Below are 27,427 nucleotides of genomic sequence, written 5' to 3' on the forward strand. Positions count from 1 at the left end.
TATAACCCCCGTAATATGATCTCATTGTATAAAAAAATAATTAATAGGCTGTAACATTATTCCATTACAAATAACCATAAAAACAAACATAAAAAATTCAAATCCTTATCAAACTTTATTGATACTAACCAAGGTAACTCAAAATGTACATGCAAAACATCAACTCAGCTGATATACAAAGGGTACAATACAATTAGTCGAACACAATGGAACGTTGCTACAACATTGTAGAACAAAACAAAAGCTACAAACTGTTTCACATGAATGTAGAAATGGAAAGAGGAAGTTTGTCATTCAACACCGATGGAAATCTCATGTCTCCTTTGATAGGTTCAGAATCTAGAAAGCATTATTACCAGCGTAAGAGGTGAATGTTGCTGCTACTTTTTGCAAATGTTGTAACAGTTGCAAGGTAAATACCTTTTAGGATAGAAGACGAATGTCAACTCATAGAATGAAGTGTAGTTTCCAATTTCAACCTGCACCAAAACCTTTTTTTTTTATGATGAATAACACATTTTCCTAGTGGTGACAACCACGTAGTTGAATCTTTTAAACCATATCATCAATCTAAAGCAAGGAATAGAACATAGAAGCAGACATTTCTACCTCAATGTTCTGCACAATAGACATTATTCTATAGACAAGCAAAAAAGAAAACATTACTCTCACAAACAAATGGCAGTGAGGCATCAGCTCAATAGACATTACTCTGAAAGGTAAATTTATATAAGAAGCAATTAGGCCAATAAACATTACTCTGAGAATTAGATCATTTTTAAAGTTTACATGTAAATTTTTATAACGAGCATTGATTGGTAATATACCATTCTCTTCCCCATTTTCAGCAGCATTTCTCTGGATAGCATATAGTATTCTCTTCCCTCAACTACCCAAGTACATGTATTAATCCTATAAGATATGCATTCTATCATTCAAACTGTTTATGTGAAAGCTTACCCATCAAATAGAAGCATTAGCAACACACTAACTAGTTCATTTAAGCAAATTCAACAAGCATGAGCAAAAATCACATGAATGAATATATAGCTTATTATAACTTCTAAAAGCTTATCTTATGTAGAGTAAATTAAATACCATTTGGCGCGAGCAGATACTTTCAATGCCATTGGTTGAGGTTCAAGTCAAGTCTCCCTGCCATCACAACTAAATAACTGCATCAACAATTCACGCCCCCAATTCTCCAATCCACCAGCCTTCCCTTTTCCTTCATCCACAAAATTGATAGCTTCGGCAAAATCCCTTTCCAATTCACTTCAGAAAGAGAAAATGACGAGTGAGTGAAAAGAGAAAAATACACAAATCCTGAAGAATCCCATAAATTCAAACATGAGAGGTTTCTGAATATAGAAGACGTTAAAAAATTAGATGAACCCGGGTATTCTCAATACAAACTAAAATGAAATTAAAAATAATAATAATAAACATAATCGCAGATTACAACTATAGAGAGAATAGCAAGCAACAATAGAAGAAATCATCGGATTAAACATTGGATATTTGTTAAATTCAGTAGCTTCATGGATAGAAAGAAACTTAGTTAAATTCATGAAAGTTGATAATGTAGTCATTTGTAGATATGGATAGACTATTTCATGACATTCGAACATAGAAAAATAGTTATGTATAACCAGACTAACAACAACATATAGTATAACAAACTGACAAGCATAAAAACTCAATATATGAAATCTATATACTTAAGGTCAAGAGTTCTAATTCACAAACAATGTGAAATTTGGACAGTACAAACATGGCATGGCAGAGCAAAATCAAAAGTAAATACGAAAGTACTCTAAAAAAAGTTGTAGAAAATAGCAGTAGTAGTGCTAATACTAAATATCAAAACCATAAGACAAACCCCAAATAAGAAAATATAAGCGGGATCCAAATTCTTACTAATTGTTTTACAAATTTTGAAACAAACACCATAGGAATTTACCAAAGCAGAGGAAAATTGTAGAAGAACCAACAATTGGTGTACTTTCATAGCCTGCAGAAATGTTGTTTTCATGTCACCTCGGCAGAGAAAAAGAATAATATCAATCCAATTTCACAAAACAATTTCACACAGAAGAAGTAGCAAAAAGCAAGCTAAGCACAAATCCGAAAACTACACAGACATAGCAAATGAAACCCTAGATCTACATGAATAAATAAGCTAAGCATAGATTCAACAATTACATAGACAGAGCAAATGAAACCCTAGATCTACAATCTGCATTAATAAATAAGCAGTAATTAAATAGCGAAAATGAGAGAAAAATTGAAAGGACCTCGCTGAATTTTGTTTGGAGATGGAGGTTGCTGAACTCCTCGGAAGCTTTATTGGAGACCAGCGGCTTCCAATCGAGATACTTGGTGAGATGAGGGAGTCGCAAGCTACGGCGACTGGAAATCTGCGCCATATCGATAAGAGGGAGAGGGAGAGGGAAAATTGCAAGACTAAGGTTTATTTGGGAGGAGTGAGGGAGTTCTAATTTTGGTTTGAGCGGCGGAGGGAGTCTCAAAATTTTTTAGTCTGAAGTCTGAACAAGTTGAAAATAATAATTAAACATAGCGGCGGTTTGAAACCCCCATAATAAACCTCAACCGTCGTAAATTAAAAGCTTAATGTGGCGTGTCTAAAAATCTCCTATTTAGAAACCGCCGTAAAATCTCCTATTTTTTGTAGTGTTAAAACAAATTACCTAGTGTTTTTGCCTATAGATTTTAGACTTATTTGGTCTCCTCTTCTACTTTTTGCTTAATTTTTAAGTGAATAATACCAACTAATTAAATAATAAAATGGCATCACCAAACTCTGAAAGTTGATACAGATTGTTTTCACTTCATCAAGTGAAGCGTTGTTATATGGCCCAAATCAAGAATCTTGATATTCTAAAGGGAAAAACTAAATAGAATATTCTCAATGTAGCAAAACCGATGATGTGCATTTTTCACTTTGTTCAAAGAAAACTGGACATTCTCTCTTGTGGAAATATTTGTTGATGTGATAGCTTAGAAAATTAAACATTCAGATATGGTGGTCAACTTTTTTTACTTATGCAAATGCTAGGAAACTGGGAAGTGGATCCTAACATTTTGAAATGTGTCTTTAATTACTAGTTATTTGCAATGTATAAAAAGCATTGGACAGCCTAAAGAAACAAGCATATAAAAACTTCTTATTAACGATAGAGTTGAAAGTTTAAGTTACGTGTTTTTTTCAAACTTAGAAAGAGATCATTCTTTTTGAAATAGACCAAGAAGGAACAAAAGGAATAACTTTATCATGGTCATTTTGGGGTCCACATGTACACCTCCCCTGTGGATGAAGTAAAAACCACCCAGCTAGATCCACGAGAGCGTGTTTGGTACGACTGCAGTTATTACATAAAAAAGCATGGAAATATTTTCATCAAGTGAGGGAAAATGACTTGCTTTTGCTTATGGACAAAAGTTATTTTTCTAACAACTCTCTTAACTCTTTTATATTCATTAACCAATTTCCAATCAAAAAATTCTTTCATCAAATCAAACACAAGCATTCAAACGAAGAAAAGAAAAGAGATAAAAAAAACATCATTAACCTCATAAAAACATCGAAGGACTTATTGGTGGAACAGAAAGCTAAGCAAACTAAGGTTTAGTGCATCAAAAGCGTGAAATATTGAAGGAAAGTTCTCCTGCCCCAAAGTAGGGGTTTGAGCGAATAGAAACAAGTCAGTGTTACGTGAAGAAAATGGCACCATAGTTCTTTGATTAAACAACAAAGAAGACTTCGTAGAAAAACGTCATAATGTCCGGTCAATTATTAAGAAGAAAAAAACTAAGACAAAGACTTCATAATGGAGTGTGCGTGGGTTCATGTACACCTCCCATGAAATGAAATGAAAACTGTATACTAGATTCACCAATTATTTTCCTTTCATAACAAAGAAAAGATAAAATTAATGTTAGGAGACCTTTTCTCCATGTTGGATCTACTAGCCAAATAGAAAGGGAAAATTTGCACAAAAAGGAATACTTTCATGCTGCTATTTAAATATTGTTTTCAGTTTAGATATTTGTACATGACTGATCATGTTAAGTAATAACATCTATTTATTGGAGCGATGTTACATGACCCCAAACAAAGACTTTGATATTGAGTTATGAACAAGGCTTGTTGTTGTTGGAATCCTCTTGACTTAGCAAGAAGTTAAATTAAGTTCCACCAATTATAATCTTTTATATATTAAAAGAAAAAAAAATATTTCTATTTAACTTTCTCCAATATAAATTCTTAGACATTATTATTAATATTTAATATGCAAAAAATATTTTAAGACACTTTTCAATATGCTAATATTATTACTAATGTTTAAAATATATATTTTTATGAAACTTATGGTTTACTCGACAACCAAATTTCAATCGAAAATGACTTCCGTCGCAAACACTTACAACTTTCAAACCAAGAAAAGAAAAGAAATAAAAAGTAACTAAGGGAAATGGAAAAGGGACAAATGATGAATCGTATAAATTAGACAATTGAAGTATCTAAAAAGAAGCTATATACAACTTAGAAAGACTGTGATGGTGCAAATACATTCCGCGGTTTTAATCCACTTCACCCCGATGAAATTTATTCAATGATTATCGTTAGCTGTTTTTGGTCCCAAATCTTTGGGGTTTAGTGCATCAAAAGTGTGAGACAATGAAGAAAAATTCTTCTGCCCCAAAATAGGGGTTTAAGTGAGTAGAAACAAGTCATTGGTACGTGAAAAAAGGGCACCATGGGCAAAGAAGACTTTGTAGAAAGACTTGTTCTACTAAGACTATTTCATGAACAAGAAAAATTACTATATTATCTTGGTTTTAATTTATGTGATAACTTTTTTCATTATAAGATGTATGACAATAGTTCATTATATGTCATACAGTTCTCTTTTTTACTCGATTAAACCTTTTTTAGGTCGGAGGAATTTATTTTCGTCGTTGATGTGACAGTCGTTTCACACACATTTGATACTTCAAAATTTTCCAACGCTGTCATCTTCTTGCTGGAAACTTCAAAAGCATTGTTTTTGGACACTGATGGAGTACCTTTTATAATACATTTAGCCAAAAGTTGAGGCATTTGTTTTTGGCTAATCTGATGATTTGCAAATATTTTACGTTTTAATTTCTTTAGAGTTGAGAGAGATCATTATTTTTCATGGAATTAACTAAAGAATTACCTCCAAGTAAGGCAATTTTATTTAATAAAAAAGAGTAATTTTCCGCCAAATAAAGAATATATAAAATGATCACTACAAACTAAATGGAGCTAAAGGTTGTTTTCATTTCATCAATTGGGACGGTGTTAAATGGCGCCAAACAAGGACACTTAATAAAGTTGTACTCTAGAGAAGACTTGATTTACCGAGAAATTGAGGTCCGTCAATTATAATCTTTTGTATAGTTTTTAAAAGGACAAAATACTTTAAACTCAACAAGTCTTCGAATTTTACGATCAATATCTTTCTAGAAATGTATTCTTCAACTACAGTTCTAAATGCTATATATAAGTACGCCTAGCCTAGCTAATAACAATCTACAAGCAAACAGCTACTTAATACATACTTTTCAGTTCCTAGTCTAAAGCTTTGCACATCATGAAAGTGTTACCGATAACATTCTGTTTTTTCTTGTTTTTCATTTTGACAAACACCACGTTTAGTGTTTGTATTGGCATTTGCAGAGAAAATGAGCAACAAGCGTTGGAGAGTCTAAAGAAAGAAGTATATGATCCCTCAAATTTTCTCTCCTCTTGGATTGTTGGAAAAGACTGTTGTGAATGGGAAGGAGTTGTGTGCCACAATCTGAATCGTCATGTGATTGAGCTACAGATAATCAATGATTTGTACGGACCAAATCTTGTAAGGATCAATAACCTTGAGTGGCTGCCAAGTCTTTTAAATCTTGAGAATCTGGGGATTTATAGTGTGGATCTCAGCAATGCAACTAACTGGCTACAGGTCATTAACATGCTTCCTTCTCTTGTTGATCTTCATTTATATAGATGTAGACTTCATCATATACCACCTCTACTTCATCATAATTTTTCTTCACTTGAAACACTCGACCTTTCTTGGAACAACTTTAGTTCTTCTATTCCCAAATGGATTTTCAATCTCCCTAGTCTTGTTTCTCTTGATTTGAGTGTTAGTAATTTAATTGGCCCATTTCCTGATGGTCCTGTTAACTTTACTTCTCTCACGAGCTTCAATGCAGGTGCCAACTCTTTCAATTGTCTTTTACCCAAATGGTTGTTTGATCTTAATAATCTTGAAAGTCTCCATCTTGGTTCTAGTGGTATTGAAGGTGCGATACCGAGTGAGGCAGGAAACATAACAAAACTTAAATATCTTGATCTTCATCACAACAATCTCAACTCCACTATCCCGAATTGGATATATCGATGCAAAGATTTGGAATCACTTATGCTTAGTGAAAACAAGATTGAGGGAGTAGTTTCAAATGCGATTTCAAATTTGAGCTCAATAACTTTTATTAGCCTTTCTATAAATATGCTTTCTGGAAAATTACCAAATGTAATTGGAAAATTACCGAAACTAGATTGGCTTTATCTCTCAGAAAATCTATTCGGGGGTGAAGTATTTGAATTGTTCAACAGTAGGAGCAATTTCCTTCCAGCAGGATTGAGAAATAGTTCTTTGACGCAATTGGGACTAGGAAACAATAAACTGACTGGAACTCTCCCAGAAAGTCTCGGCCAACTCCCAATGCTAAAAGAGTTTGACATCTCTAACAATAGGTTGGAAGGTGTTGTAACAGAAAGTCATTTCACCAACTGGACACAATTAATGTATTTCTTTGCATCTAACAATAATATGACTTTAAAAGTGAGTCAAAACTGGATTCCACCTTTTCAAGCCATAAAAATTGAAATAGGCAGCTGGAATATAGGTCCTCAGTTTCCCATGTGGCTCCAAACTCAAAAGAATATAAATAGTGTGGACATATCAAATGGTGGAATACAAGGTGAGGTTCCAAATTGGTTATGGAACTTACCTTCTCAAAATTTTGTTCTCGATCTTTCTCACAACCAATTTGTTGGTGAGGTTCCAACCTTCTCAACACTTTATTGGTTAATGTTATTGGGTTCCAACAATTTCAGTGGTCCGCTACCTCAGGTTTCACCCAATGTAATGAAGCTAGACCTCTCAAACAATTTCTTTTCGGAAGGTTTATCTCACTTCTTGTGTGAAACAAGTAAGAACATATCCTACAAATTGGAGATCTTAAACCTTGAGGGAAATAATTTGTATGGAGAAATTCCTGATTGTTTGATGAACTGGCCAGAGTTGGAAGTTTTAATCTTGAAGGACAATAACTTGATTGGAGGCATACCAAGATCCATGGAGGTTTTAAGTAATTTGAAATCTTTGGACATCCGAAGAAATAGACTTACTGGTCCATTACCTTCATCATTGGCAAACTGTACAAAGTTGCTGAAAATTGATTTAGCTGAGAACGAATTCGTTGGACAACTACCACCATGGTTAGGAATGAAGTTTTCAGATTTGATAATCCTTAGCCTTAGCTCAAACAAATTCTATGGTGAATTGCCTCCAGAAATTTGCCACCTCAAAGATCTTCAAATCTTAGACCTTGCAAACAATAGTTTCTTTGGAACCATACCAAGGTGTATTAGCAATTTAACAGCAATGGTCGCCGGAAGTAAGTTGGGGAAAGCTGATATTGAGTATTTTGGTAAGGTAGCTGGAGAACATGTGAGAGAAAGCGCAATGGTGACAACTAAAGGCAATATTTACCGGTATGATAAAACATTGGCATTGGTTACAAGCATGGATATGTCTAACAATAATTTCTCTAGAGATATTCCCATAAGTTTTACCAGTCTTGTAGGATTGATATTCTGTAATTTCTCAAAAAACCATCTGACAGGTAGGATCCCGAATGGCATTGGCGACATGAAAGTTCTCGAATCCCTTGATCTTTCAGAAAATCAACTTTCCGGTCAAATCCCGCAAAGCTTATCGAGTTTGTCAACTTTGAGCTTCCTGAATCTGTCTTATAACAATTTGTCAGGAAAAATACCAGTGGGCACTCAACTTCAAAGCTTTAATTCCTCGAGTTTCCAGGGAAATGAGCTTTGCGGGCTTCCACTCTTGGTGAACTGCAGTTCAGGTGGTCAAAATCCTGATGTTGATACTGAAAAAGATGAGAGTGATGAAGATGAACTGGATTGGTTCTACATTGCAATGTCAATAGGATTTGGTCTTAGCTTTTGGGGAGTATGTTCTTGTTTCCTTTTCAAGAGATCATGGAGACATGCTTATTATCGTTTTTTAGATAGTTGTTGGGAATCCTTGTGTGTAAAGATACAAATATGAGGATGGATATGATTGGGGAGATTGTTATTCTCAAAAATCTTATTCTGTGCTTACTTTTCTTTTAATAAATAATAAAAGACTATTTGCAGTTGATAATTTTTTTAGGCATTTTGTTTGAATCTCCCTAGTTAGAGTAGATAACTGTTCGGAAATTATGAGTGTTCGCAAATGACTATTTAAGGAAACAAAACAAATGTAAACTTGTTAAAAATTGCAAAGTTCTTAACTTGTGTTTTCTGATTTATGTTCGTCTACCTCTGAAAATTGCAAAGTTAATATCCTTTCAACTATGCGCGCTGCCAACAGATCAAAGGGCTGAAAAATTGTATAATTGTTGCCTATAAAAATGATAACAGAAGATTCAAAAATAAATAATCCCTCTGTTTCAATCTCTCTTTTTCTACTAGTAGCAAAGGACTCATTTCCAGCCATTGAGTACTTAATTAATAGAGAGCGCAAACCTCACCTTAAAGCTGAAACAACATTCCATGAGGAAATAATTTTGTATTGTTGAGCAGAGAAAGCAATCAAGTGAACCTTGAACTATTATCAAATTCACAAAATAGAAAAAAATAGAAAAGTTGTTCTTACTTGGCGGTAAATCCATTCTAGAGATGATATTTCTCATAACATAGATACAAATTCTAAGCTCTGGGTGATATCTGCACATCAGTAAGGAATTAAACATATCTTTTCATATGAATGCTGAAAACAAATTCCTGAATTGCTGCCAAAATCCCGGCAATGGAAGTATACTTATTTCCTAAAACTTTGGATAGTTATCTGCTCTATCCTTTTTTTATTTTCCCGTTGGAATTTAACTTCTGTATGTAGCCTTAACATAAAGATATGCTTTTGACGATGAGAAAAACATAATTCATCGTTTATGTCAAACATCGTTTTCTGATTTAACTAGAACAGAAAACAATACTTAGGAGATATTTCTGCATATACCAGATTTGTTTTTTACAATGTTTCAATGCAAATATAAGCGTTTTAGCACCCTTTCTTGTTGTCATCGAACATTAAATTCATCTCGGTCTCAAGATGATTCCTCGGCTTTATTGTGGCAATGGACACACTACACACTTCTCAACAAGACTTTTGACAGAGGAAAAGAATTAACAAACAAGCCAATAGAAATAACTAAAAATAAAGAGACGTCGCTGATCCATAGACATCGAAGCGATGTGAGGCATTGAAGACCTCTCGTCGGTAGTAAATGGAGCTCATGAAGCCCTTCTTCTAGCAGTGATTGAATATGAGGTAAATTAAGAGTATATAGAGATTCAAGAGAGGTGAGGCTTTAGACAACTTGGTCAAGGCAAATGTTTTTTTTTTGGGCTAAGCTAATATCCTATAATAATACATAATTACCTATATAGTGCTGATATCCTATAATAATACATACATAGTTACCTATATAACTATGTTAACACATTTTCCTTGCCAAACAGAAAAATGAAATAATTAAGCTACTTGTGATTTTCAATTGCCAATAATAGTCCTTCATTTTGTCTAGTTCTATGGTGACTTTAATACTTGCTATTTTTCAAGGTATCTTGTTTTTTTTCCTATAAACACCAGTCCACATGCTACAATGGATTAATTACAACTATGTCAGTGTATTTAAAGAATATGCTAAAATAACTGGATTGCCTCAACATTAATCAATCTCAAGCCTTCTCATTTGGTGTATCAAAGATCATATGATGGATGGTTATATTAAATAGTTAATCAATCTCAGGCCTTCTTACCACATCATCGTGCATTCTGAACTGAATTGTACCCTTGCCAATAACGTTGCAAGTAACATTGTTACCCAGTTGGACAACTCCACCTGCAACTGAATCATATGTAGAAAACAAGTCCCTGCTAGGACACATATGATATGAACAACCAGAATCTAAAATTCACTCATTGTCTAATCTGAAACTAGTTTCAGTTGCTAAAAATATAGTTCCCTCAATCTCATTAGTTACTATACTAGCTTCGGCGGTGTCAGTATTTTTGTGCTCATTTTTTCTTTCTTTATGCTTTTCTTTATTTTTCAGTTTATAGCATTCAGAGATATTGTGACCTTTCTTATGACAATAGTGACACTGTAAATTATTGTCTCTGGATATGGAGTCGTATTTGCCCCTAACAAACAAGCCAAATTCCGCTTAAATTCCACTAGCTTCCCTAGTAATATCACTATCTATATGTTCTTTTGATTTTAAGATAGATTTAATATCCTTATAAGAGATATTATCCTTTGCATAAAGCATAGTATCTCTTATATGCTTAAAAGATGGGGGTAGAGAACAAAGAAGTAACACGGCTTGATCCTCATCTTTAATTTCAGCATCTATATTACTCAAATCCATAAGAATGGAATCAAAGGTGTCAAGATGAGAGAGAATAGAGGTACGTTCACCCATATGAATTGTATAAAGCTTCTGCTTCAGGTAAAGTCTATTTTCCACCGTCCTCTTCATATATAAGGTTTTCAATTTTTCCCACATGCCTTTGGCTGTGGTTTTTACAGAAACTTCACGTAAAACCTCATTTGAGAGATTTAAAATGATACCTGTTTTTGCCCTTTTGTCTATGACTGCAAACTCTTCATCCGTCATTTTATCCGGCTTCTTCTCCTTTCCTTGTAACGCTAAGTCTAAGTCATCCTAAATTAGGATAGCTTCCATCTTTAATTGCCATATTCGGAAGTTTGCACTTCGATCAAATTTCTCAACATAGGTCTTTGTTAGAGTCATTTTGGCTATTGAAACTAACCCGGTTAGATCCGGCTCTAATATCAATTTGTTAGGATCGGGAACCCGGGTAGTGCGGAATATAGCCAAACAACGGTATAATGGAAATAATAAAGACAATGGAAGTTGATAACAACAACAATTAAAGTAGATAAAGAAGACACAAATTTAACGTGGTTCGGTCAAAGTGACCTACGCCCACAAGCGGAGAACGACAATTTACTATAACAATAAGAGTACAAAAAAGAGTACAAAAATAGAGTAAATACTCTAATTAATCCCAAATACCCTAAGGGAATAACCTCACAAGATTACTCCAAATAAAGGGTTCACACAAGTGCTTTCCAATACTAACTCTCATACAAAACACTCTTAATAAAGGAAGAAACAAGAAATGAAGACTCAAGTCTTGTTGGTGTGTTTTCAAATGAGTAGAGAATCCTCATTATATAGGAAGAGAAGAAAGAAATGTTTGGCCAACATTTGGCCACATCCTCTCAAAATACAAGGCCATTTATTTGGCCAACAAGTCCTTAAATAAAAGACTCCAAATGTGCCAACAAGGCTCACAAATAAAAAAGCCTAAAAATAAGGCCACCTATTACATGCTAAACTAATACCATAAAATATTCTTAAATATATAACTCTGCTAGCTTGTTACAGAAAATCAAACAGTCAGAATAATTACAACGATACTGCTGGCAGGAAAGAGTCGATAGAATCTACAACTTAGAAATCAATAGAACCATTTATCTCTGTGGAACTAAGCTTAACAGCTCTCATGATGTCGCTTTATTTTCCAGTTTTAGAATGGAGTCCTCTTTACTAGGAAGTGCTAAAAGTTTCATATGAGGCTTTTTATAGCGTGAATACAAACTAGTCGAGCATGTGAATTTCGAACACGGCATAAATCCAGACTAATCGGGCCCGTTATTAATGCTTCTATCTTAAAATAGTGTTAATTTTACCAGTTCAATGCTAAAACCAATATGTATTGAACGGTACTACTCTTATATATAACAATCATGACATAAACAATATCATAAATTTTAGTACATAGATAAGTATGTATAAAGACATGACTATCCTTTCAAAATCTTTAATACACCAAACCAAACAGCGGATAAAGAATAATTTCAGCATAACTAATTCCAATATAACTAATCTCGGTATTACTAATACACCATATTCGGTACTGTTCTTATACACCTTACCAAACAACCCCTAATTACAAGCTTCTAATTCTTACAGCTATGTTTGCTACTTAGCTACCGTCTGCAGCTGACACAGAGAAAAAAAAAATTATCCTTGTTTTCTCTTTGCAATTAAAAGTAAGACTTTTTACCCAACAAAAAAGACAGACTTCCTAATGGAGTCTTGTTTTTCATTACTCAGCTGAATAATTGAGGCAATAGAGGAAAGATACTTGAGAGTGTAGAAAGGGACTTTAAAATTAAAGAGCCTAAAATTATTGTAGAAATGAAAGAGCCTAAAATAAATTTCTGTAGGGTATGTGTTAGGTGTGCATTTTGCTTCATTTACTTTTACAGCTCATTGTAGTGATAATTGGGCCTACCATATCATGAAAATATTTTAGAAAATGTGGAAATTTGAATGAACAGAGTATATAGATACTACCATATCATGAAATTATTGTAGAAATTTGAAATTGTTCCTTTTCTTATCATTTTTCTAAGTTCAAGGCTGTGAAGTTGTGACAGACGGTTCTAAGTTCATGCACGTAAGGGATCCTACAATTTATTGCAAATTACAAGTGGTGGTTTAAGACAACTAAATTAACTGTTTTATTGGCAAAGAAAATTTACACTGTCATTGTAGTTTTGTTTTACAATTGTAACATGTTATTTACCATGTTTGGCTGGTTACCTATCCGGGCTTGCTATAAAAGTTACTTATAGTTGGCTTTTAGATGATCTAATTGTATGAAAAATTTACATCATTGCCGAACATTAGATAAACGAGATGAGAATTGGTTGTCATAGTAATCACGCAGATTTCAATTTTTTTTGCATCTATCAACGCACAATCACTTTAGGCAAAACCGTCAATGCTCAACATAAGATTTAATATTTGCACAGCTTTTTTTTCTTTCTCAAACTGAGAAACAGACCTTTAATGTGAAACTTCAACTGCAGCCAGAATGTTTTCTTTATATTTGAGATGGTTATCCAATCATACCATACTTGATGCTGATATTTACCTTCTGTAGGGAACTGTCAAATTCACACAAAACTGCTTTAGTTATATTTTTGAGTCCAATCAGCATTAAAATTTGATATCTTGAAAACATGATATGAGAAATCTTTAACTTAGATCAGTTATAGCACCTTCGTTTTAATCATTACAGGTATTTCCCATCGACTCTTATGATGGAAATATGAGCAATTTTTGGCCAGTAATCCCTCTTGTCAAATTCTAGACGTGGTTTGAGCTGAAACTTCAGGCATCACATCTTCTCCTTCTGCAAAAGAAAAGAAGTTAGATTCAAATATCAGCATTTTGTACCAGCATGGATATTTGCAATAATTGAACCATACACTGCTTGAATGATTGTACACAAAAGCATAGAATGGGAAATAAATTTTGAAGAAAAAGCAATAATACCTCAGAAATTGTAAGCCTTGTATCGTTTCAGTTTTTTCACCTATCAAAGGGCTGATATATCGTGTTACTGATGCCTGTCAAAACAACCATTCATGTTATACAGGAAGTGATGGGAGACTAAAAATAGGGGAATGAAGGTACGAATAATTTTTGCAACAGAAATAAATGATGCATAGTAGTCTAGAATATTAGAAAAGACAAGCAATTAATAAACAAGCCTAGAGAAGCCTTGAAAATTGATAGGCACCATACCACCAATGATCTTGCTCGCTATTAAAGCTCATTATCAATCCATACAGTGGGGGGATTGAGCAATCACTGGCCACTCCTCCATTTACTCAATTTCAGGATGCAGTTTGAGCAGTATATGGCCATCAATTGTAAACTTCAGCTAAAAAATGAAAGAGCCTTCCAAGAGAAAATGATATTGTATCGTTGCCAAATCACTCTCAAAATAGAGAAAAGTGACTGATCATGCTGTTGTCAAAATCCTGATAACATAGAAGAAAAAAGAAAAGTTGTTCTTAATTTGCCATTAAACCATTCTACAGATGATTTTTTCTCAACATACATACAAAACTGGAAAATTGGTATAAACATTGCACAGTATATCCTTCTCAGACTGATGGAAGAGAAGTAGAACTGTCAAATTCCAAACAAAAGAGAAGTACCTATATTTCTCATCTAACATCACCATTAATCCCGACCTGAAGATGATTCCTCGGCTTCATAGTGGAAATATAAGCTCCACACTGCTCAACAAGATTTAAATAAGAAAAAGAATAAACAAAACAAGCGTAGAGAAATAACAAAAAATAAAAAGCTACTGAAAAAGAAAAGAATAACTTACATATGTCAGAACACCACTGTCGGATCCTCACCATGTGTCCATGAAATTGAGACGGGCACTTCACATAAAAATGAACCTTGAACAACTCTCTTCCCAGCTTTTCCTTCCCATACAGAGCAACAAGATCTGCTCTAAAAAAACTTGGAACGATTGAAAATCAGCAGAGAATAAATACTCGAAGAGGACATAGTCTTTTCCCGTCATTTAGGCAAAACTGTAAATGCTCAACATAAGAATTAATACTTAACTTATTTTCTTTCTCAAACTGAGAAACAGGCCTTTAATATGAAACTTCAACTGCAGTCTGAAATCGATAGCAGGTAAGGCACCTAAGACATACTGTTTGTAGCCGATGGAGCTCATCATGGTAAATATAATCTAAGCTCAGAAAGAGATGACAAAACTTCATTCCCTGAAAATGGGACATAAACAGTTATCAAAAAGAACTCCAAGCTTAGGAGGACCAACTTTCATTTTTAATTTTTTTTAATTTTTTGCAATTGATTTCAGGAATCAGGACATTTTGAATGTCGTAGGTGATATCTCGATCAACTTGGAGAAACTTTCAATTTAAAGAGAACAAAAACTTACTGATCAATTTGACAGACTTCTAGCAAAATATTTCCCGTTCTGGTAGACAATGCTTTGTGATTTGTCATGATAGGTTGGAAGAAAACCTGAAAGAATTGCAATCAAGTGAAATTTTTTAAGCTGAAGAACTTGGTACGTAGAGAAAATGAATGTTAATGCAGCAAAGATTTACTCAGAGCAAATCAAGGGTGAACTGTATAATACACAGAGCTAGCGTCTCCTCGGCTATAACAAAATGGATCTATTTTAATTTTGATAGTTGATACACCGGATGATTTAATCAATAAAAGAAAATGACTAGTCCTTTTAACTGATGTTGGGAAATATGACATTGGAAAATATCAGTATTTTCTAAGAGTGATCAAAGAGTAGTAGTACTGTTAAATTCCACACAAACAGAAGTACATTTTTCTTCACTTACACTTTGCTGACAGACCACATTCAAGGTAATTGTCCATTCGATAGAGAATGTCAGCACAACTTTCCATTCACCAATGGAGCTAAGAGCGGTAATAGCTTGCATACTGTTACCCAAGCTGATATCCGATAATCGTATTGGGAAGCAAACTTTTCTATTTTTTATAGTTAGGAGACAAACTTTATGTCGCGTATACCTTTGAATTCTATTAGAGCTTCGCATTCAATAGTGGACATGTGCATTACTCTAAACCACCTTCTCCTTGCTCAACTCACTGAAAAAGGGAAAGAAAAAGAATATATGGCAATAATACATGAATTGCAATTGATGAGATGAATTTCCAAAGACAATAATACATGAATTGCAATTGATGAGATAAATTTCCAAAGACAATAAACATATATTTGTATGGTAACAGATTACTAGTTCACTAATATTACATTAAGCTATCAACGTACAAATATGTGAATTCCTACCAAATCATTTTTACAATGTTTCAGTGCAAATATAAGGATTTTATCACCTTTTCTTTTTGTCATCTAACATTCAATTCATCCCAATCTGAAGATACTTCCTCTGTTTCATAGTGGCAATAACCTTTTCACACTGCTCAACAAGATTTTCAACAAAGGAAAAGAATTCAGAAAAGCAAAGAGAAGTAACGAAAAATAAAAAGCTACTTGAAAAGAAAAACGAAAAAGAATGACTTACATCTGTTAGAACACCTTCGTTCTAATCATTACAGGCATTCCTCATCGATCTCTATGGTGGGAATATGAGCAATATTTGGCCAGTAATCCCCCTTCTCAAATTCTAGGAGTGGTTCCAGCATTGGGCAGTCGAAAATGGATAATTCAGAGATGGAAGAGGGCATCCCTTTTACTGGAAGAGATTGGAGTTTAGGGCAATCCCTGATGACCAGCTTAGAGAGGGAGGAGGGCAGCGCTGATTCTGGAAGAGGTTGGAGATTACCGCAACGACAGATAGGCAGCAGAGAGTGGAAGGAAGGCTTTCTTTTCACTTGAAGAGATTGGAGATTACGGCAACGCGAGATGATCAGCTCAGAGAGGGAGGAGGGCAACGCTGATTCTGGAATAGATTTGAGTTGATCGCACTTGTAAATCTCTAGACGTTGAAGCGAGGTGAGGCGCTGAAGACCTTCGGTCGGTAGTGAATGGAGCTCATCATGGTAATTTAATCTAAGCTCAGAAAGAGAGGAGGGGAGCCCTTCTTCCAACAGTGACTGAATTTGAGGTAATCTAGAAGTACGTAGAGATTCAAGAGAGGTGAGGCTTTTGAGAACTTGGCTGCTTAATGTTTTCAGATTTTTTATCCGAAGAGTTCGAATAGAGGAAGGCAACTCCCAATTTTCACCAGCAGGAATCTCTTCGTCACTACCATGATGGAAGATGGTTAACACTGTGAGACAGGGAAGTCTCTGTAATCCCCACTCCTCTCGCCCATTCACCAATTTCTTGCAATTCCAGATCCAAAGGACTTATAAATTGAAGGGCAATCCTCCTTCAGGAAAGGACTCTATTTCTGGACACCCATACAGTTTCAGTTTCTTAAGAGATGGAAGGAGTTCCTTCATATGTTCTGGCAGGGACTTCAGCTTCTTGCAGTGGCTAATATCCAAAGTACGCAACGACGTCGTTTGAGCCGCCGAAAGTATTTCAAGATTCTCACATTTACTAAACAAGTCATCATTTATTCTGAGTTCTTCAGTCCCGTTGGGAATCAAAAGCTTGGTAAGGCCGTGACAACTGATGAAATTGTCAAAAGTCCCATATCGGTGGATGACAATTTTGAATGAGAATTTCACCCTATAAAAGGAGGCCTAATGTTTAGGATTTAAATACACCTCTCATTTGCCTTTTATCTTCTTAAGGCATTTGTATCTTCTCTCTTTAGTATTATTTCACTTGTAATTTTGGAGTGGAATAAAATATTGATTGTGTCCGAGGAAGTAGGCAAAATTGGCCGAACCTCGTAAATTCTGGTGTTCTTTTATTGTTGTCTTATTGTCTTGTTTATTATTTAGTGGTTGTCATAATTTTTGGTATAGTAGTTGTGACTCATTCACACTATATACATTTGGCTTCCGCAACAATTGGTATCAGAGCCAAGGTACTGTCTAAGTATGCTCTGTGGTTGCAGCATAGTCTGATCTTCCACATCAGAAAAGATCTATCTTGGTAACTGAGTCAAGGTTCTGTCTGAGTATGCTCTGTGGTTGCAGCTTAGTCTGATCTTCCACATCAGAAAGGAAATAATCTTGATTTGTGTCGTCAACTACTAAATAATATTTGTGTCAAAATGGGAGACAGTAAACAAGAAGAATCTACATCAAGTGTCAATAATACGTCATTGTTGGCATCTTCGCTTATGACAAGAATTGTGTCAAATGCGAAATTTGCGGTAGAAATTTTTGACGGGTCAGGACATTTTGGGATGTGGCAGGGCGAGGTTCTAGATGTTCTTTTTCAACAAGGGCTAGATCTTGCCATTGAAGAAAAGAAGCCAGATGTTATTGGAGAAGAAGATTGGAAAATTATCAATCGTGTTGCTTGCGGTACCATTCGATCCTACCTTGCTAGAGAGCAGAAATATCCATACACAAAGGAAACTTCTGCAAGTAAATTATGAAAAGCACTGGAGGATAAATTTTTGAAGAAAAACAGTCAAAATAAATTGTACATGAAGAAGAGACTGTTTCGCTTCACTTATGTTCCCGGTACCACAATGAATGAACATATCACCAGTTTCAATAAGTTGGTCACAGATTTGCAAAATATGGATGCAACTTTTGATGATGGTGACTTGGCCTTGATGTTGTTGGGGTCACTTCCTAATGAGTACGAGCACCTTGAAACTACTCTACTCCATGGAAATGACGAAATTTCTCTCAGAGAAGTTTGTTCGGCTTTGTACAGCTATGAACAAAGAAAGGGAGAAAAACAGAAGGGCGGAGAAGGAGAAGCACTAATTGTGAGGGGTCGTCCTCAAAATCAAACGAGGGCTAAGAAGGTAAGATCCAAGTCGAGATCAAGACCCAGCAAAGATGAATGTGCCTTTTGTCGAGAAAATGGGCACTGGAAGAAAGACTGTCCGAAGTTGAAGAATAAGGCCAGACATAACAATGGAAAGGCCATTATGGATTCAAATGTAGCTGATTGTGATGATTCAGACTTCTCATTAGTTACAACAGAGTTATCAACATCATCAGACATATGGTTGATGGACTCGGCTTGTAGCTATCATATGTGTCCCAACAAGGACTGGTTCGTGAATTTTCAAGAAGGAGAATATGGAGTCATCCACACAGCGGATAACAGCCCTCTTACCTCATATGGCATTGGTTCAATAAGATTAAAGAGCCATGATGGAATGATCAGAACATTAACAGATGTTCGATATGTACCGGGTTTGAAGAAGAATCTCATCTCTGTGGGAGCCCTAGAATCAAAAGGGTTCAAAATCATTGCAGAAAATGGAGTGATGAGAATATGCTCCGGTGCACTAGTGGTAATGAAGGCCAATCGGAAGAACAATAACATGTACTGCTATCGTGGTAGCACAGTTATTGGGACAGCAACAGTGACATCCAGTGATGACAAAGAGGCAGAAGCAACCAGGCTATGGCACATGCGCTTGGGACATGCTGGAGGAAAATCCTTGAAAGCTCTATCTAATCAAGGATTGTTAAAAGGCGTAAAGAATTGCAACTTGGAGTTTTGCGAGCATTGTGTCAAAGGGAAACAGACAAGGGTTAAATTTGGTACAGCGATCCATAATACTAAAGGCATTTTGGATTATGTACACTCTGATGTTTGGGGTGCTTCCAAAACACCTTCATTGGGTGGGAAGCACTATTTTGTAACCTTTGTTGATGATTTTTCCCGAAGAGTGTGGGTGTATACAATGAAGAGGAAAGATGAAGTGTTGGGAATTTTTCTCAAATGGAAAACGATGGTGGAGAATCAAACAGGCAGGAGGATCAAGTGTATTCGCACAGACAATGGAGGTGAATACAAAAATGATCATTTCAATAAGGTCTGTGAAAATGATGGCATCGTCCGACACTTCACTGTCAGAAATACACCACAACAGAATGGAGTGGCAGAACGTATGAACCGGACTTTACTGGAGAAGGTACGGTGTATGTTGTCCAATGCTGGCTTGGGCAAAGAATTTTGGGCTGAGGCAATTACATATGCATGCCACCTCATTAATCGTCTACCATCTGCTGCTATTGATGGCAAGACACCATTTGAAAAATGGTATGGAAAACCTGCTGTAGATTATGACTCTTTGCACGTGTTTGGCTCAATTGCATACTATCATGTGAAAGAGTCAAAATTGGATCCGAGAGCAAAGAAGGCTATATTTATGGGGATTACTTCTGGAGTCAAAGGATACCGCTTATGGTGTCCAGAGACAAGGAATATTATATTCAGCAGAGATGTTACCTTTGATGAATCTGCCATAACAGATAAGGTGACAGTTGAAGATGTCAAACAAACTGGTGGTGCATCAAAGCAGGTGGAGTTTGAGGGAAAATTTATTTTTCCTACACAAGAAGCAGAGGAGGAAACTCATAAAGATTACCCTCTGGAAGAAGAGCCAGTAGAAAGGGAGATTCCAACTCAGGAACCTCGACAACAACTTGAATCAATAGCAACCAGCAGGCCAAAACGGACAATAACGAAACCTGTTCGTCTTATAGAGACGGTTGCTTGTGCAACCTCAATTGTAGCTGATGGTGTTCCTACCACTTATAAAGACGCAATCCAAAGTTCAGAAGAAGATAAGTGGAGGATTGCCATGAATGAAGAAATGCAGTCCCTTCATCAGAATCATACATGGAAATTGGCCAATCTCCCGAAGGGAAAGAAAGCAATTGGGTGCAAATGGGTATTTGCAAAGAAAGAAGGATTTCCTAACCAAGAAGATGTTCGCTACAAAGCAAGATTGGTGGCCAAAGGATATGCTCAAAAGGAGGGAATTGATTACAATGAAATATTTTCTCCAGTTGTAAAACATTCCTCCATTAGAATTATGTTGGCTTTGGTAGCACAGTTGGATTTGGAACTAGTTCAGATGGATGTAAAAACTGCGTTTTTACATGGAAACTTGGAGGAGGAAATCTACATGACTCAACCAGAAGGATTCAAAGTTGCTGGAAAAGAAAATATGGTATGCAAACTTGAAAAATCGTTGTACGGATTGAAACAATCTTCTAGACAATGGTACAAGCGATTTGACAAGTTTATGTTGCGGCAAGGGTACAAGAGAAGCAAATACGATCATTGTGTGTATTTGCACAAACTTAATGATGGTTCCTTTGTATATCTTCTCCTATATGTTGATGATATGTTGATAACTTCCAAGAATTCGGAAGAAATTGATAAGTTGAAGATTCAACTGAAAGAGGAGTTCGAGATGAAGGATATGTGTGAGGCAAAGAAAATTCTTGGCATGGAGATAATAAGAGATAGACGTTCAAAGAAACTCTGTTTATCTCAGAAAGAATATTTGAAGAGAGTACTACAGCGTTTTGGCATCGATAAGAAGACTAAGCCAATTAGTACGCCACTTGCTCCCCATTTTAAGCTAAGTACTACTATGTCGCCAAAGGATGAAACTGAACAGGAGTATATGTCAAGGGTACCATACGCAAATGTTGTTGGTAGCTTGATGTATGCAATGGTTTGTACGAGACCTGACATTTCACAAGCCGTTGGAGTTATTAGCAGATATATGCATAATCCAGGAAAGGAGCATTGGCAAGCTGTGAAATGGATTCTACGGTATATTCATAGTACTGTAGATGTTGGGTTAGTTTTTGAGCAGGAAGGCAATCGGTCTGTAGTTGGATATTGTGACTCAGATTTTGCGGGTGATCTGGACAAACGAAGGTCAACTACTGGTTATGTGTTTACTTTTGCAAAGGCACCAGTTAGTTGGAAGTCTACTTTGCAGTCAACAGTTGCTTTGTCTACAACAGAGGCAGAGTACATGGCTATTACAGAGGCTGTGAAGGAGGCAATTTGGCTTCAAGGGTTGCTAAAGGAGCTTGGTATTGAACACAAAAATATTACACTTTTTTGTGATAGTCAAAGTGCTATTCAATTAGCGAAGAACCAAGTTTATCATGCAAGGACGAAGCACATTGATGTTCGTTATCATTTCGTACGAGAAATCATAGAAGAAGGTGGAGTCACGGTGAAGAAAATTCATACTACGGAGAACCCTGCTGATATGCTGACAAAGGTGGTGACTGCGGTCAAGTTTCAATATTGTTTGGATTTGATCAACATTGTTGAACACTAAAGATTGAAGATGAAGACACAACCAAAATTTGTTATTGAGAGAAAATTGAAGATGTGGAATTTTGCCAAGGTGGAGATTTGTTGAAATTGTCAAAAGTCCCACATCGGTGGATGACAATTTTGAATGGGAATTTCACTCTATAAAAGGAGGCCTAATGTTTAGGATTTAGGCACACCTCTCATTTGCCTTTTATCTTAAGGCATTTGTATCTTCTCTCTTTAGTATTATTTCACTTGTAATTTTGGAGTGGAATAAAATATTGATTGTGTCCGAGGAAGTAGGCAAAATTGGCCGAACCTCGTAAATTCTGGTGTTCTTTTATTGTTGTCTTATTGTCTTGTTTATTATTTAGTGGTTGTCATAATTTTTGGTATAGTAGTTGTGACTCATTCACACTATATACATTTGGCTTCCGCAACAGCAACTGCTTACACTCAAATAGCGTGCTTGTGGTACCAACTCAGGTGATATCTCATTTATAGAATCACATCCTACCAGTTCCAATTTCTCCAGAAACATGTTACTTCCTCCAGAAATCACATCACCAACTGATGACTCCAATTTCAATTTCCCACAACGCTTTATCTTTATTTCCTTCAAGGTATTTGGCAGACTGCTAAAAGGCAAGGAGGTAAGAGACTGACAATCACTGATGCATAATTCAACTATCTGTTTCATTCCCTGAAGTTGTGACAAAAACAGTTCAGCATGATCAAAAAGAACTCCAACCTTAGGAGAACCTTCAACTTTAAACTCTTTTAGACTTGAAAGTTGGATAGGTGTCTCCTGATTGAGTTCCGGGCAATTTGAAATTGTCAATTTTGTCAGAGAACAAAGATTTTCAGGCAACTTTCCAATCAACTTGGGGCAATTTTTAATTGAAAGATTCTGAAGTATAGGAAACTCTTCTCCATTCCCTAGTACGTGCCACTGCTTCCACTCCAGCATCTCGTCAAACTCAAGTTGCTCAAGAGAGTTAAAAGGCTTTTTGGAGGACGAACTACCATAGAATTCGTCAGTCACCTCTGTTATTCGACGCATCCCTCGAATTGCAAGGAATTTCAAAGAAGGAAGTTGTCCTAATGCTGGCAAGGAATAACAGTCCTTACAGTTACTAAGAGACAATTTCACCAGCTCAGAAAATGAATGATCAGCTAGCCAATTTGGAAAGTTTGTCCCTCTATATCCGGTGATCTTGAGTACTTTAACGTTTGGATTTGCACGTAGCTCACCAAGTATGTCTCTTTCGTTTTGTGAATTGTCCGCAGTCCACTTCAATGATAACTTTTCAATATGTTCCACATCTGCCACACAGATGCTTTTCAACTTGCTCAGATGTAGCGGCATCTTCAAGCGAGAAGTACCACTAATATCAAGGTGGCGCAAGTTTATCAACTTTTCCATCTGCTGCGGTAACTCCTCAAGGTATTTACAAGATGATAAGAGAAGTGTCTCTAAGTTATAGAGTACACAAATGGAATCTGGTAAGTGCTTTATCTTTGTCCAAGAAAGGTCCAAAAATCTTAGGAGGTTTAATTCAATAAACAAGACATTCGGCAACTCCACAATCGCATAACCAGACAATGATAGTGCCCTTAAGGATGTTAGTCTTGGCAATATATTATGCAACACCCTCTTGCTTAGAGTTCGACCATAGATATTGTTGATTGGAAGCAATGTCCTCAGCTGCTCCAATTTGTAGAGAGGTTTCAACTTTTCAAAGTCACCACCATATCCCGTTGAATATGATAGGTGTCGACATTTTCCCAACATATCAGATCCTTTGTTATCTTCCAAATTGATGCAAAGACTTGAAGATGTAACTTGGGCCAAATCATTGACAAGGTCATGCATTAAGAATTTCTCGGTGTTCCCTTGAGAATACCTTGGGACCCTTTCAAACAATGATCTTGATCGCAACTCGAGAAAGTATTGGTTGCCCGAATCTTCAATTATTTTATCTTTTTGCAACCGTTGCACGAGACCATTAGCAATCCAGAGTTGAATAACTTGTTCTTTGTCGAATGGATAATCTTTGGGAAATATTGCACAATAGGAAAAGCATTGCTTCAAATGCACGGGAAGATCATTGTAGCTCAACATCAACGCTGGTAATATGTTATTTTTTGGCAGCTCCCATACTTCACTTCTCAAAATGCGTCTCCACTCTTCAACCTCTGATTTGGACCGTAACAAACCAGCAAGTGTCTTTAGTGCTAACTGCTAAGGGTAAACCTTTGCACTTTTTTGCAATTTGTTTTCCTACCTCTTCAAGTTCTGGATGTTCCTTGGGATCTCTATTTTCAAATGCATGTCTTTTGAATAAAGGCCAAGAGAATTCGTTAGAAAGAGTCCCCATGATAATTAACCGACTACCCATCATCTTGGCAACATTCTCGTTACGTGTCGTCACAATGATCTTACTTCCAATTTCTCCTTGTGCAAAAGGAATTCTCAAGTCATCCCACTCGGTGTACTTGTCATTCCAAAAATCATCTAAAACAATAAGAAACTTTTTTCCTTTTAAGCTTTCCTTCAATTTGATTTGAAGCTGATTAAGATTGTTATCAACCATTAAGTTGGATGAACCAATTTCTTCAAGTAATCCTTTTGTTATTCTAGAAGCATCATATGGTTCAGACACACAGAACCAAGCTTTTAAATCAAAATGGACTGTCACCTTCTCATTATTGTAAACAGCTTTAGCAAGTGTAGTCTTGCCAACCCCCGCCTTCCCAACAATAGGAATTACACTATACATTTTTCCATCGGCATCAAAAGACAATAAATGGTCAACCAAAGTCTCGATTTCATTCTGCCTACCAAAGATATCAGATTCATCAACCAAAGATGTTGAAGGTACTCTAGTTTCTTGTTTAACAGAAACAAGATAGTCCTTTAAGCCAAGCCTACCAATTTGCTTTTCCAACTCCTCCAATGTTTTAGTGGTGCCTTCCAACTTCTCCTTTATGTTAAGAAAAAATCCATCACTCAAGCACAAGTTGAGGTCACTTACCTGCTGGTTGCTTGCTTCTACATGATTTTGATGCTGACCTTCCACCTTAACTCTCAGAACTTCATAATTGATTTCTTCGATTAAGTTTTCAGCATTGTCCACAGCATCCCGAAGTTCATCAAGCCACTGACTCACGTTTGGATTTGATGCCTGCTTATTCTCTGCATCACTTAGCACATCCCGGAAACCACACAAAGTCCTCCTCAGCTTCTCTAAGAGTTGAAAATCATGCTTTTGCCTCCGAAACATTTTGAGCAGCTCACCCTGAGGAGCAAGTCTTTCAAAGAGAACACTCAAAGCTGAAGATAGAAATGCACCTCCAACTGCTAAGCCAATCTCCATTTCTGAAAGCTGCAAAGCAAAACAAGAAAATCACAAAATGATCAAGAACTTGCAGAAGATTAACTAGTCTTAGTTTTACCTGTTCAATGCTAAGAGCAATATGCAAACAAGAATGCTCAGAGTATATGCTAGCTGAGTCCTTTCTTTAGCAAAAGTAACTTGTGCTTCTTAGAAGACCTTACATCTCTCTCTTTCTCTCTTTCTTTTCAAAAAGCAAGACTTTTAACCAACAAAAACACAAAGACTTCATAATGGAATTAACTTTTCTTTGTATAATTGAGGCAAGAGAGGACAGGCTACTTGGGAGTGTAGAAAGAGACTGGAGGGAGAAAAATAAAAGAGCATAAAATGATAAGTCTTTGTAGTGTATGTGTTAGGTGTGCCCTTTGCTGCATTTACTTATCCACAGCTTATTATAGTGATAATTGGGCCTATCATATCATGAATATGTTTTAGAAATTGTGCAGAGCTGGATTCTATTGAATTATTGCTGAAGATTGAATGATACCCTATCATTCTTGAAAAAATTTCCTTTACTGCCGAATTTATTTTCTTATTAGTAGTAGTATAGTATTTTTCTATGTTCAAGGTTTTTGTGATTTTCTTGCAATAGACCTCTTTAAAGTTGAAAACAGCAGTCCAAAAAATGCATTTTCCGGCAAGCAATACAGAAGATAAGCTTTTCACGTGCCTGTAAGATGTGTCAAACAAATATTTTTACATGTGAGCAAAAGGTGTTTGATGGTAATTTCTTTTGTTACACGTGTGTTTTGGTAAGCTGCTAAGGTGGTTAAGGGGAGAGATTAAATTTATAGTATATTTGATTGATGGTTATTCCAAAATAAATTTATATCGTCAATCAAATATAGTATAAATTTAATTTTACACTTTATACTGAATATTTTACTTTATCTTACCTTATTGTATTAAATTTAAAATTATTTTATCCTATCTTTTATATGAGATAAATTAATCCAAAGATTATAATTTTAAAATTATAATATCAGAATAATTTAGTCCGCATGTCAACATATCTTATAGTAATAAGTGCCTAGATAAAATTTAATGTCTGAGTGGATGTCTCTGTATTTGGCCTTATTGAAAGATTTTGCTTTTCTAACTCAATTTATTTTCTTATTAGTTTTGTGATTTTCTAGCAATATACCTCTTGGGAGTTGAAAACCTAAACAATGATAGGAAATTTTATTGGTGGCTTTAATAATGTCAATATATATATATATATATATATATATATATATATATATATATATATATATATTGGTACTGTTTATTTCTTATTTAGTAGTATTTTCAAATGGGTGTATAATTGTATTAGTTATACACCCTATTCAATATTATTCTTATGCATAGTAAATTATGATATAAGAAATATCATAGTTTTAATACATAGATAAGCATATATAAGACAGAATTACTCTTTAAAAATCTTTTCCAACGTTTTTGGAGGGTACTTTTGTAAACGAATAATTTTTAAAAAAAATTATGTAATGCATGTTATTTTTAACACATCAAACTAAACAGTCGATAAAAACTAATTATAATATAACTAATCTCAAGATAACCAATCATATCATTATTAATTCCAACATAACTAGTCTCGTCATTATAAATATCAGCAATACTTATACACCCTACCAAACAACCTCTCTTTAATGTCTTAAATAGACATTAATCTATCTTGAAATAGTCTCTACAAAGAGCTTTGTTTTACCTATTAATTGAATTGAAAGATAATATTTCCGGATTCATATTAAGTGACATTTTGGCCTTTTTACTTTAGTCCAAAATAAGTGCCCTTTTACATAATCAAAAAGAAATTAATTTTATTTTATCAAAATCTGTCCTTATTTACAAATCATAATATATCAAGATAACAATATATAAATTTTATTCAAGGATAATTTAGTAAATATATTTTTTTCCTTTTGAAGTTAGTATTTTTTTTAAGGAGTATATCAAAACAAAAAAGTCACTTGTTATGGATCGAAATGAATATAAATTAGTATTCCTAAAACACAAATTACCAGCGACAATGGTAAAAAGGGGACAAACAAACAAAAAAGAATT

General features: G+C 35.2%; 2 protein-coding genes, 1 long non-coding RNA gene and 1 pseudogene across 4 annotated transcripts in view; 1 reads left to right on the forward strand and 3 right to left on the reverse strand.

The window, feature by feature from the left end:
- The window catches only part of LOC104091629 (putative disease resistance RPP13-like protein 1), a 251,621-nt gene that overhangs the window by 53,368 nt on the left and 170,826 nt on the right, over window positions 1-27,427 (reverse strand). The gene's annotated exons all lie outside the window — the stretch shown is intronic.
- On the reverse strand, window positions 90-2,533 carry LOC104096550 (uncharacterized). Of its 2 annotated transcripts, XR_001969333.3 has the most exons (4): window positions 2,298-2,533; window positions 1,099-1,275; window positions 421-479; window positions 90-339 (listed from the first exon to the last, which is right to left on the reverse strand). It is a non-coding gene; the product is annotated as an uncharacterized lncRNA (long non-coding RNA). The 2 variants fall into 2 exon arrangements; XR_686361.4 differs by having other exon boundaries at window positions 90-479.
- LOC104096548 (receptor-like protein EIX2) lies at window positions 5,643-8,551 on the forward strand. The gene has a single exon (XM_009602935.3). The coding sequence runs from the start codon at window positions 5,643-5,645 to the stop codon at window positions 8,406-8,408; it is 2,766 nt and encodes a 921-aa protein (XP_009601230.2). The 3' UTR covers window positions 8,409-8,551.
- LOC104096547 (putative disease resistance RPP13-like protein 1) lies at window positions 12,943-25,619 on the reverse strand (annotated as a pseudogene).

This window comes from Nicotiana tomentosiformis, chromosome 1 (genome assembly GCF_000390325.3).
Source record: "Nicotiana tomentosiformis chromosome 1, ASM39032v3, whole genome shotgun sequence".
Lineage (NCBI taxonomy): Eukaryota > Viridiplantae > Streptophyta > Magnoliopsida > Solanales > Solanaceae > Nicotiana > Nicotiana tomentosiformis.

Bases quoted from the DNA above. Each gene is read 5' to 3' on its own strand.
- LOC104096548 (XM_009602935.3), top strand. From the start codon at position 5,643: ATGAAAGTGTTACCGATAACATTCTGTTTTTTCTTGTTTTTCATTTTG.